Source organism: Apaloderma vittatum, unplaced genomic scaffold (assembly GCF_000703405.1).
Source record: "Apaloderma vittatum isolate BGI_N311 unplaced genomic scaffold, ASM70340v1 scaffold14006, whole genome shotgun sequence".
NCBI classification, from domain to species: Eukaryota; Metazoa; Chordata; class Aves; order Trogoniformes; family Trogonidae; genus Apaloderma; species Apaloderma vittatum.
The window spans coordinates 49479-63035 of NW_009723505.1; the positions used below are offsets into that span (position 1 = coordinate 49479).

The 13557-nt window shown below is 44.5% G+C and overlaps 1 protein-coding gene across 1 annotated transcript in view; it reads left to right on the top strand.

Moving 5' to 3' along the window:
- The window catches only part of DCX (doublecortin), a 66396-nt gene that overhangs the window by 2298 nt on the left and 50541 nt on the right, over nucleotides 1-13557 (top strand). The window contains exon 3 of the mRNA XM_009872151.1: nucleotides 8561-8901. Within this exon, the coding sequence (XP_009870453.1) occupies nucleotides 8561-8901 (341 nt within the window). The remainder of the gene's footprint in view (nucleotides 1-8560; nucleotides 8902-13557) is intronic.

Below are 13557 nucleotides of genomic sequence, written 5' to 3' on the forward strand. Positions count from 1 at the left end.
GTGTGGGGGCTGACCTCCCTAGGGTGTCCCCCAACACACTTGCTCGGGTGCAGATGTGGAGCTGGAGGGGTGTGTCTTACTCTTGGCTAGACACGGCTGTGTCCATCGCTTCCGGGGGGCTCGCTGAGGGCGTCCCCACATCTGTCTGGGCTTGGTGGGGGGATGGTCCCAGATGGGTGCAGGGGGGTTGTGTAATGGGGGTGGAAGGGATTTATGCGCTGTGTACGGGGGTGTTTTCAGGGGTTCGGGCACGATGTGTGTGATCAGGGGTGTGGTCAGGGCTGTGCAGGGATTTGGGGGTGTGTGGAGTGGGGTGTCGGGCAGTGGGTGTATGGTGGGTGTGTGGAAGGGGGGTTTCGGGGGTTTTTGCAGGGTTTGGGGAGTGTGTGGAGGGGTGAGAGGGGAGTTCCCACACTGTGGTTGGGGAGGGGTAACAAACAAGGTGTGCGTATGGAGAAGAGAGGTTTTGGGGGGTTGTACTTGGTGAAATTTGGGGTTTGATACGTGTGGAGGAAGATGTAAGGAGGGCTAACTGCAGAAGAGATGTTGGGATTCCTTTGAGGGGGGTTCATGTCCAGGGGGTGCATTGGCATTTGCGTTAGGGAGAGCGTGGAGGTGTGTTGGGCTGCGTGTGCAGGGGGAGCGCTGGGGGGGTTCTTGCGCAGCGACGTGTACGGAGAGGAGTTAACGTGCCGCGTCTGAATGTGGTTCACGCAGGATCTGTGTGGAAGGGAGGTGTATCGAGATGTTCAGATGGGGGGGCTGTAAGGGAGTGTATTTGGGGGGTGTTTCTGCGGGGACTGTGTGTGGTGGGATGGGGTGCTGTGGTCAGTCTGTGGGTGAGCGTGAGAAGGCAGCCCCAGGTCTGAGTGTGCGGGGGATGCTCAGGGCGGGTCTGAGTGTACCCCTCTATCCTGAGAGGGTGCTGATGTGCCTGTTCCTCGGAGTGTCCCTGGGACTGTGTGAGGAAGGATGAACCAAAACTCTGTCCAGAGAGGGTGGCCTGAGGGCAGGCTTGCTCCTGTGGAGCTCAGCTGCCAGCCTTGTCTGTGCCTGGGGGGCTGCCTCTGCCTTTCCTGGGGAGCGTCAGGAGGACCCCCAGGATGAAAATGCTCCCTGGCCAGTCCTGCCCCCTTGGCACGGCCATGGGCAAACTCTGCTGGCAGTGTGGCCAAGTGGGGTGCACAGACCGCAGACACCCTGCTTGTCTCTTTGCCGAGCAATTTGGGTATTTTGTTCTTTGTTTGGACCTGGAATAGCCTGGTTACTCTGTTGTAAGACGGGAGTTACTCTTCTCTGTTCCTTGATGTTTTTCTCCCAGCAGATGACCTGGCTGATTTGGTAACTACAGAAAATCCCCAAGGCTTTTTGCCTTTACAAGACAATGGGTGTGGGTGTGTGAGGCACTGAATCGCAGGGGCAGCCTCGGCAGTGAGTCATTGTGTGACCTTGACTAAAGCATCTCTCCCTAGAATTCCTCATCTGTCAAGTGGGATATTCATTTCCCCAAAATACTTTGTGGGGACAAGCGCAGAGAATAAATAATGGTTTCCATAGAGGAGTTCTGCTGGGAAGAAATTGCTGCCTTTCAGAGAGATGATGCAGTCCTAGTGGAGTTATTCTCAGCCCATTTGCAGCTGTCAAACGGAGGTGTGGCCTCCCTTAATTTTAGAGATTCTGCCATGTTTCATTCTGTTCTCTTTAATATGGCCATAGACTTTCTCTAGTGGCAGCTCTCAGTCCCACTTGTCTTAGATTTTATGTAAATCTTCAGGAATAACTCCACAGGAGAAGGTGCAGTTCTTTATTCTCTTTCTATACTCTTCCTCCTTTCACATTCTTGCTGCTTTTTATCAATGAAGTTAAGAGACCTTTAGCTATTATGCCTGCTTTACACTGAGGTTTGCTGCAGGTAAGAAGGTACCTAATTCTTGAAAATATTTTTTACTGGTTAAGGAACAGGCAGGAGGTGCTGGCATTTGAGTTCTGGCTTTATTCTTCCAAAATGGTATTTGGAAACTGCGCTGAAGTAGTGGCACTAAACCAAACATAGGATTGTCTGTGTGGCTCGGACCTTAGCGGAGCATCAGCTAGGAAAACACAATTTGAGCAGAGTGAAAACAAAGGGATCCAGTGTTTGAAAAAGCAAAAGTAGATCTGCATGCTGCTGTTGACCACTTAATGCTAACAATATTCCTGTATGTCTAGGGGTGGCCTACACATCTGTTGTAGGAAAGCAATCTGGGAAAGATGTTGCTTTTGATTAATGCCCCAGTTGTAACCAGTTGTAAACTCTGCAATTGGCTTGGGTGTTTGTGTAACTGCGCCAGGTACCTGCACGGCAAGACAGGGCTTCAGAGTAATTGCACTGTTACATATGAGAACAGTACATGCACAAACAATATATGTTTGCCATATAAATTAGCTTTCTGGTTGGAGACTGAGGGTAACTAAACCAGTTCTAGTTGCTGTAACGTTACTAATTTATTGTAATTTCTAATAAACAAGTAGAACCTAGGAAATGAAGTCATCAGAGAGGCTCATCTTAGTAGTTCGATTGCAAAAACTGGTGAATTAGTGATAGTATTTCATGCCATGTTCTGAGTACTTGAGTACTTCTGCGTGATTTTAAAATGTGCTTATATGGTGTAGTTTGAATGTATTTCTGGAGGGGAGAGAATGATAGTGCACGATAACAATAGCCTTGAGACAGACATTTCAGGTGAACAAAAACCACTTTGTGTGCTGCTGGTTAAATAGGACTTGGAACTAACTCTTGTGGTCTCCAGACATAGACTTGCTAGTCTGTTCTGCAGCATTCAGGGTTGGTCTCATAAGCTTCTGGACAGATGTTTTACTTCCTGGTCTGTCCAAGATGGACCAAGCGAAGCCTCGCTCTTGGCTCACGTCCCTCCTCGCTGCCAGTCAGGATGCGCCTCTTGATCCTTTCCTGTACGGAACTCTAATGCCTCACGTTTTGGAAGCCCACAGGACTGTGTCACAGAGGTGCTCTTTGCTGCCCGCTGGGTTCTTCCTCACCTCCCGCTGGCATGGCCCCCCTTGCCTTATGCTCAGAGGGCTCATTCGAGGGTGGATTTATGCCATTGTCCTGTGCTGGGTTACTTGTCTGAAATTTGTTCTTGCCTCAGATTAAACACAAGAAAAAGCTGAACAGGATTTTCTTTCACTTTGTGAGTTTTCACTGCAAATGTTCTTGGGCCGTGTGAGATATTCCAGAAAGTGTTTCCAAGCTCTTTGTATCCTGTCATGTACTGAGGAATCTTTTTTCCAAAATCTTGTCCAGGAGTGTTTAAAGTAATCATATGAAGGGCTCCACCCTTGAGCTGTGCGGAGCCTGGTGTGTGCTGGGACTCTGGGCTTTGTAGGAGGTTATTGAAATCTCCACCCAATGTGTGTGTGTTCCAGTTTGTCTGGAAAACTGAAATTCATGTAGTCCAATACTGAAATTTTGGCATTTTTGTTCTCTGTTGCTGTTGTCCCAACAGCTTGGCTAATTACATCCTACATAACAAAACTTACCCTCGTAGTTCTGTTGTAGTTGCTTGCTCATCTTGGCTGACCCACTAGGACTGGTGTGGTCCCAGAAATTCTTTAGTAGCATCATGTGGTTTTGAAGGCGATTTGGTAATCGCATTTCTTTCACTTTTTCAACAGAAAAAAAGGTGCTTCTCTGTCATGCAAGAGCTCCGTGTGGAAGAGCCAAAGGAAGGATGCTCTTCCAGAGTTCTTTTTGCCCTGGTGGAGTAGGTCTTGAGGCAGAGGAAGATCCTTTTTAATGCATAAAGTAGCAGGAAGTTCATGCATTTGAAACTAAAGACCTACTTTAACACTATATGTAATGAACTCCACAAGGTGTCAAATCCACTTAATTCCTATTGAAGTCATAGTAAATCCCATGAAACATGAAAGCTGGGCTCAGTAGTACAATCTCAACTTTGTGACAGCAGAGCTAACAACCAAAATAATTGACTGCAGCCCTCGGAGACTGTTTTTGGAATAACTGTTAGCAGTTACACTCTCAAAATGGCCTCAATCCAGCTCTCCTGATTCTTCTTGCAAGACTTCTGCCCACAGTTCATTATGCTTGAAAACTTGCTGGTGCATGCTGAGAAAGGATAACTTTTTCTGAAAGCGCAGCCTGTCATTTTGAGTATTGTCACAAGGAGCTGCTGTAAGAGGGTTGAAGGATTAGCGCTCGTCTTGAGCTTAGAGTCTCTCTCAGAAACCTTCTCTGAGGCAGACTTTATCTTTGCTGAGTTCATCCCTTCTTTAGGAGCTGAATAATCGCCTTGTGCTTCTATCAAATTGGTAGAACAGTAATGTGTAATGCACTTGTAGCCAAAGTAATTCAAAGTGCAATGCAAGCCGTGGCTTCAAACGGCAAATATGCTGATCGTGACTTAAGGTCAAATGTCTACAGTCAGGCCATCTATTGCGAAGGGCAGGATAGAAGGAATAAATAAATTAATGCCTTGGCTGGTTTAGTGGCATGATAGAAATTATGGCACCTCTGGAGCACTCTGACATGGTTTAGGGGTGGACTTGTAGTGTAGGGTTAATGGTTGGACTCGGTGATCCCAAGGGTCTTTTCCAACCTGAACTGTTCTATGATTCTGTGATACGTGTGCATCATCCTGCAGGGCTTTGTCTTCGCAGCGTAGAAAGGGTGTCTTTCACTGACCTGGCACTGGACTTAAAAAAAATAAATTAAAAAAAAAATCTGTCCTTAGCACCGTTGGTGTTCAGCAGCAGAATGGATCTTGTTAGGATGAGGCTTCCCACCCCCAGTGCACGTGTGCATCTTTGGGGCTCCCATCTGAGGTTTTGTTTGGAAGGAATGAGAGGGTGGCTCATCATACCTTCTCACGGCTCACAGTTGGATTTCTGCACGTGTACACAGCTGCTTGCCGCCTGAAGACGTGTTCCTGAAAATATTTGTGCACAGACTTTTATGCTTAGGGCTGGGGAGCAATATACTTCTTGGAAGTGGTTCTCTGGCCTTTCACAAGATCTCATATCCACTCCCTCCCCTTTATTTCTGTTATGCTGTGCACGTCTTCTGAAACTGTGTTATTTCTTTGCTTGGCACAGTTGTACACCTCAACATCTTACAGGTTGGACTCAATGATCCCAAGGGTCTTTTCCAACCTGAATGTTGCTATGATTCTCATTATAAGCTTAGCGTAGATAGATGTAGCAGAGGAACCAAGAAACTCCTTTTTCTGCGTTAGCACGTTTGCCCTCAGATTTCTCTCTTCTGCGATCTCCTGGCCACAGTATGTATGCTCAAAGAGGGGAAGTTCACAGGTCTTCAGCCCACGCTTGCCCAATCCTGCTACCACCTCATGGTAAGATTTGAGTAAAACTCAGCTGTGGGAAGTGAAATAACTCATGTTGCTGGCTGGCAAATGCCAAAAGAGATGTGCCTCACCAAGGAACTTAAATGATAATTTTGCTACTATTTGAGGGCCATAAACTGAGTTTGGGAAGAAATCAGTCAAAGTGATTTTTAAATTAAGTTAAAGCTTTGGGTTACATCTTTATGTCAGGGAAAAAGGGAAGAAAAGCGCCTCTTCCCTGGAGCTATGCTGCTATAACTGTACAAATGATGCTGAGAAGAGCTGCTATTCCTGAACTGCTACTCTGAAGTGTCACTCCAAGCAAATTTCTGTCCAGTTTTAGAATCCAATAAAATATTTGCCAGGGCTTGAATTAAATGAAACAAGGTGAGAAAGGACAGGTTAGGTTTTCCGCTTGTGATTGTGAGCAGAATTTGAAAGGCCAGTGTATATACGAGCACAACTACCTAATAACAGATTCGTGGAAACAAAGCCTAGGATAAAAGTGTTGCCTTCACTTTCCGCTCTTCTGAGTACACCAGACAGCTCTGGTGTGCAGGGACAAATTTCAAACGATTCAGCTGGAACTAAGAGCAAACTCTACCAAACAGATCTCTTCTGCTTACTTTAAAACAGGAAAATTATTAATGGAAAGACACACTCCAACACCTCTTGTGTTTACAGAATGCAGTGCAAATACACGCTCTTTCATTGTGGCATCTTCTCTCCGAAAGCACCACATCAATGCCGATGACAGTCAAGCCTTGCAACCCTTCACCGACAGATCCTGGTACTTCATCTTCTCCTGTAGGGAAGCAGAGGGGCAGGTGGGGTCAGGAGCTTCCACAGGGGTGAGAACAGGATTTGAATCGCTTACTCTTAGTGTTATGTTTCAACACAGAAATCCCTTTTTCTTGAAGGACGATGCTCCTGTTCTGCTGAGCGTGCTTTTAAAGGCTCTGCCACCCAGGGCTTGTGGTGTTGAGGGTGGTGCTCAGGTGCTTCAGAGGACTGATTCCCCGGGAGCATTTCAAACTCCCCTCGCTGCACTTCACACTCCACTGTGAAACCAGAGAGAAGCCGAGGCCCCCTCCGCCCCAGGTGTTGCTTGGCTGAAGCGGATGAATAAACCACAACTTATCACTTATTAATCAGGAAGATTTAAAGTATTCAATGGTTCTGGAAAACAATATCTCCAATGGGAATTCTTTCATAATGTACGGTACTCTGTGGGGTATTTTTATGCTTCTGTTGAGTCAGGTTCAAGAAGCTTCAGGTTATTGAGGGGTTTTGCTGACAGCAGACATGCCTCAAATGTAGATTTTTATTGTTTGTTCAAGCCAACAGAACCTCCTGATGGGATCAGTGTGTTAGTCTGGGGTAGGCTGTCTGACAACATGCCTGACTGAGAGGATCCATCAGGAATCTTGTTAGCTCTCTTCTGCCTTGTGTGTTTCTGTTCTGTCTTCAGAAGGGGAAACAGAATACCCACCTCCTGCTGATTAAACCATTTTTGGTCATTTCGTGCAACTAGGGAGTTGGAGAAAAGCTGCTGTCGGTGATGTAAGCACCACGAGTACACGTTGCTTTCTGACAAACTGGGGACAAAGCTGGGCTTAAAAAAAAAGTTCATTAGCATCGTACTTCTTTTCTCTGACTGCTTGTGACGTCAAACACTGAGCAGTAGTAAGGATGTAAATACTATGCAGAGCGTTTATTCTGTTTATTGTGTACTTGTTAGTGCTCTCACCGTATGTTCTATGAAGGGATGGTCTCAGCGCCTCCATCAAAAATGAAATTCTTCAGTAGAAGGATGACTGTATGAACACCACAGTCAGTGGAAATCAGTGGGCTGTTTGGAAATCCATATTTACACCTATGTCAGTTGGATGTCAAATCCTGCCCTAGAGATCCTGTAATGGAAAGCCAGACTCAGATGTCGGGTAGGTTTTTCAAACATGTCCAGGCCCTGGAGTTGGCAGTAAAGAACAGATAAGGAAGTGCAGCCATTCTGTTTGTATGTTTTTCTTATTCAAAATAGTTAAATGTATATTTTGATTTCAAACCTATCATAATGTTGGAAGAACTTCATTCTGTAAGATCAGCCCAATAAACCACCAAACTCCAGAAGATCTTACAGGCACCCATGTTATACCTTCAGTTCCTATTAAAATTTTATCTAATGGTGAGAAAAAACTTCTTCCTCTAGCAACAACTGACTTTTTTTCAGTGCATCCTCAAGTGCTCAGCAGCCTGAGTCATTTCAGACTAGACAGCCACATTCCCTTAGGGGTACTGTTTTACAGTCTCATTCTAGTAATAGCTCTTCCAGCATCCATCAGATTTGCAGGCCCAAAAGAAGATCTTACAAATCCTTTAAGGTGCTTTTAAAACCTTAGATTGATAGGATCCTCTAAATTACAGACAAAGCCTGAAACTAATTTTGGCTGGGGCAGGGAAGGGCTTTTTTGTGAATTACTGACAAGACTGTGTAACCCTTCTTTGCCATGTCTGAAGTTGGATTTAATAGATTTTTGGTTGGTACCAGCCATCTGAAAGCAAGCAGTGGTATTTGGTGTAGTGTTTTATCTCAGCTGCTACTAGGTCTGTGCTCTAATAAACCGCTGACACTTTAACAAAGCATATTTGTTATACCTGCTAGATTTATCAAAGCTACTTTTGGTAGAGAATATTCCGTACCAGATTTTCATTATTTTTAAGGCATGACATGAGATCCTTTGTGGATGAAGGTTGGTATCTTCCCGGCAGGGGATGGCAGACTGAAGTAGCAGCTAGGTCTGTAAAGATGAAGGTGGTAAATTTTACAAAATGTTGCACAGTATTTCAGGTGATTGAATGAATTTGGTGTTTAGGAGCTTTTAGACAGTTGAGTTGCATCTTCAGGTATCTTATTACTTTTAGAACTCTTTTTCAACCCCTGGTTTATGTGACTGAGTGGTACTATGTATTTGCTGATGTATGTATGGATGACTTGCTTACTTTGGGGAAATACTAGACATATTTTAAATAAGTGTAAATATAAAATTAGAATAACAAACTATTTCAGTCAGGGAAGTGCTAATGCAAAAATTTCTTAATGATTTTCGTGGTTAATGTCGGGAAATGTATGGTGTCTGTTTGTCGGCAGTGTCATGGTGTAATAACTGTAGAATTAGACTGCTGTTCCTTTCTTTCAAAAGGGGAGAGTTACGTCTGCTCATCTGACAACTTCTTCAAGAAGGTGGAGTACACCAAGAATGTCAATCCCAACTGGTCTGTCAACGTGAAGACATCTGCCAACCAGAAAGCACCTCAGTCTCTGGCCAGCAGCAACAGCGCCCAGGCAAAGGAGAACAAAGATTTTGTGCGCCCCAAGTTGGTCACCATCATCCGCAGCGGCGTGAAGCCCCGCAAGGCAGTCCGCGTGCTCTTGAACAAGAAGACTGCCCATTCGTTTGAGCAAGTTCTCACTGATATCACCGAAGCTATAAAACTGGAGACGGGAGTGGTCAAAAAGCTGTATACCTTGGATGGGAAACAGGTAGGAGATTTTACAGATGTGTCTTTTTCTTGCTCTTGTCTTGAGTCTTTGCTGACTCAGAACCATTTTTGAAGCTTAAAATTAACCTGAGATGATGGCTGCCATCTGTTCTCTTAGAAGTCAAACTCCTCGTGCCAGTGGTTAAGTTACTAAATTTTCACTGATGATATTAATATCAAGTAAAGAATGTAGCCAGCCGTCTGAGTGAAACAGATGCTCCGTCCTGCACGCCAGCGTGCAGTGCGTGTCTCCCGGACTCGCTAAATAAGTAACATGGGGAGATCGGCTCACAGCCACCAGTTGATTTGGCTCCGAAGTAACTGCAAGAACTCTTGAGCTTTGGATTCACTAAGTGAAAATGTGTTGCTTGACTTCCTTCGCCCTCAGATGAAGGCTTGCTAAGATAAAGTAATTGATCCAAAGGTGCTCTTTTGGCTAGCTCAGTAATTAGCACAAAAAGCCTGGAACTGTGTTGCGTTTTCTTGACTAAATTCATGAAGCGAGAAGATGCAGAAAGAGGTTTGGGTTGAAAACTTATAGTGGGTCATCATAATGTGCTTCATGTCTACATTTTCCTGGAACTGAAGGGAACATCTGTCTCTTGTTAGCAGCTACACAGCAGTAAGACATTTCGTATTGCTCCATCTATGAAAACCCTTACAGGAATGTGGAGGATAACTTTAGGGACTGGGAAGAGCTAGATTTTTCAGGGACAATTCTGAGCTTGATGTAACAGTTCTCTGTCTTCTATAGCTGAGGGATGATCTTATTTCTGTCACTTTTTCTTGCTCCAGATTCTGGACTGAGGCAGCACAGGTCTTGAGGGGGGGTTGGATGTTGGCTATTCTAGGGATTGATGCTATTTCCTATCTCTGGAGAAAATTATTCAAATACTGGCTCTTGAAATACCATGCCAACCCTAGACAATGTATCCAACAAGCATTCAGACTTTACGTATGAAAATGTTCATCCTTCCAACCCCAAATGTAGGCTCAGTCCAGGTGCAGTGTCTGGGAGCTAGAAGTAGTATGTCACCCTAACCTGTCTGATATTCTTGCTTTTTCCCAATCTTCGCAGCAGTGGTTGCTTCTAGCTTCAGATCTGCAAAAATCTCATGTCCCTGTCAAAGTTTTTCTTTCCAACTGTCTCCACTCAGCACTTTTTCTTCATAAGATGTGTAGTTTATACATGAGTGGGTGACTTTCCATCCAGGCTGTCCGTGGATATAGCAGCATGCTGTAAGCAGGCAGTGATACAGGGAGTGATATACTGGAAACCTTGGAAGTGGCTGGAGGAAGGAGAGAGTCAAATGATCCGTCCTCACTGAGGAAACGGCACATGGGCACAGGACCATGCTTTTGGATTCACAGTGGCTTTATGAAGGGTGTAATAGATGTATCTAGCCTGAAAGCAGGTGTCTGCTCCTGCTGGCACAGTCCTGTTACTCTCACAGCTCACTCTCATAGTGAATGAGGATCTTAATCTGAACATATAAATTCACTCAGTTCTTTGAGAACAGCCAGCATTTTGGAGGTGAGCTGCTGCTTTGGATAGTGTGCAGAAATAGGAATGCTCCGGGAGCTTACACTGTCTGTTCCCTTCTCCACCTTTTAGCTACTTACAGGAGGAGGTGGTGCTTCCCCTTCCACCTCTGACTGGAGAAGAAGACCCAATCAGGCCATAAACTGAACAGAGCTTGTGGCCTGGAGACTGGCCTAGCCTGTGAAATTGTGTTAATTCCTAAGTGGGGATATCATGGAATGGTTTGGGTTGGAAGGGATTTTGAAAATTATCTCGTTCCAACCCCCCTGCCAGGGCAGAGACACCTCCCACCAGACCAGGGCTCTCCAAGGCACGTCCAGCCTGGCCTCGAACACTTCCAGGGAGGATGTTTCCCCAGCTTCTCTGGGCAACCTGTGCCAGTGCCTTGCCACCCTCACAGTGAAGAACTTCTTCCTACTGTCTAACCTAAATCTGCCCTCTTTGGGGGGAAATGCTGCTTGCTCTCGAAACACAGATTTCCTTGAGCAGTGCTGCTTTGGGGTAGGCTCCAATCTGTTTTGTTGGAGTGGCTGCCTTGCATGGGGCTACAGCTGAGCAGGGGGCACAAAGATCAATGTAATTCAGCAATTCTTATTACAAACTGTTGTCCAGAGAAGACACTACATCACACGTGACTCTTCTTGAAGCAAAAAAATAAAAGGCAACCTTGTTTTCCTTCTGTCGGGCTCTGACAGTTGTACGGTGGCTGGTGCCTTAATCTAGTGCTGGTTTGACTCGGGCGACCTGACCGCCTCACCATCAGATTTTGTTGCAGAAATGTGATTTCAGTCAAGTCTTGAGTAAAGATACCATATTTAATGTGTTTTCCTGGCTTTATAATTCACCATTTTATGAAACGTGATATTTCATTGTGTGTTAGACACGCCCCTGGGCGTTTCACTGTATCCGAATGCACACACAGTGTTGCAGTTATTGAAAAGAGTGAGATTTTATGATTTTATGACAGTGGAATATTTGATATTTGTTTGTGGCATCAATTACTGTTGAAGCTTTCTGAAGAGCAAACCTGGTTCACCATGGTTTTGGTTTTATTGGAAAGTTTCCTTCAATGGTTGTTAGTTTTTAAAATCTGGGTTTATTTTAAATCTTCCACCTCTGTGTGTTCTTTGTGTTGAAGCTAGAGCTAGAATGTTCTGCTGTGGGCGCAGGGTTTGCGGTTTGGATTTTCGTGACATACTGCTCCATAAAATTTGACCTTCCAACGTGATGTTAGAGGGTTTTGCATGTCTGATTCTGACATTAGAAAGAGATTCTTGAACGCCTAATTCTGACAAACGGTACTTGATTTTCAGGAGAAAATATTCATGCAAAAACGCAAGCTGCTCAAAGCTGAAATTCTGACAAGAATCCTGACAGTCTGTCTCTTTGAGTGTCATCAGAGGCACGTTCCTCCCTCTGTTGTGAAATGATAAAATTTACAAAAGGAACGTACAAAGGAAAATCATCCTTCCTCAGTCCATGAACTGTAACATAATGAGGGGAGATGATTATTTTATTTATAGGCATTTCCATGGTGCTCATCAGTAGAGTAATCAAGATGCTTTAGAAGTACAGGCAGTCGTGGCGATGATAGTGGTGTGCAAATAATTACATTTCTATGCACTGCAGACCTGCCGCGTTTGGAGCGAGAAAGCAGCTAATTGAGAGCTGGATGGGGTGTGTTTGAATAAATGTAGCAATCGAAACAGCAGTGAGGTGATGTTTTTAAGGAAATTTTGTTTCCTTTTTATGTTGGGTTGTCTGTAGAAATACGACCCCTTTGAAATGGCTGAATTAGCATCTCGTGTTTAAGTAGTTCGTTTAACTTGATCTTGCACATATTTCTAATGTTTTGTGTCCTGTCTGTCTGTACTCAAGCTCCTTCCCTCCTTGGAGCGTATCATCACCTCCTGATGGACACCCCAGAACTCAAAGGGGTTTCCAATTGTTGACCAAAAATGAGTCGTGGCAGAGTCACAATAGAGATTTACCTTCTGAGCTTTCATGTAGGAAATTGTTATAGGTTAAAGAATTCAGTGCATTAAACAAATACTGCAGTGGAACAAATTCAGCGCTTGCTTTCATGATTACAACTGCTGTGCTGAGCTGTACAATATATATAAAACATACACATGCAGGATTGAATTCAGCCTGATCTGCGGATCATGTTGGAAACTAGTTGTTTTGGTAGATTCTTTCTCTTTTTTTAAACTCTTACTTATATCCAGTGTCCTAAATAAGTCTGGATTCCTGGGAGACCTGGCTGCTTTATAAACACTATGACAATTTCTGCCTCATGTTGTTAATAAACCAAATGAGAAAACAGAATTTGAAACTCTGGATGAAGTTGTGTTCAGATATTTTGAATACAATAGTCTGAATTAGACTTTGCCAACGTTGTACACTTTTGCTGTTTGTTCTTGAGCTTCTTTCTCACCACGGTGTACAGTAAGTAGGTGTGTTTCTGGAAAAGAGGCCGTTTCATCACCAACAGCCCAGTGCCCATCTTCTGCTTTCTACACCTTGCTTGGCCAGTGGTGTCTGTCTGCATTTATTCCTGCTTTTAAGAAGTGACCTGCAAAAGCTGATTTCTTCTGCACATACTGAACTTTTCTTCTCTGGTGCTGTCTTGTATTCCAAAGCCTGTGAGTTGTTCAGTAAGTACACAAAGAGATGTAGGAGCAATTTTTTTTTTGCGATTGGCTGAGTGGCTGATACTCTGGCGTAACCAGAAATTCATCAGGCATGTTCAGTTGTACTTCAGCATGAAGGTTTTTTCTGGGGTATGGAGTTCCTTCTGCTGTTTCTCCAGCTGATGTATTGCCATGTCTTAATTAGCTAAATCCCCCATTCTGTCACCCATCAGCTGGCATCACCAAATAAGCAGAGTAAGGTGCTGTTCAGGCGGGAAAGCTTGTACGCTTCAGTTCCACATAAATCTAGATATTCTGGTCAACAAGCAGGGAACTGAATGTGTTTTTACCCGTATTAACATGCAATGATCTCTCCTGGACTTTGAAATCTTCAAGCAGAGGAAGAAGTCACGCATATGCTATTCATTGGCTTTTACCTAGCCCAGACAAAGTGCTCCTTTTCCATCTGAGTGTTAGCTGT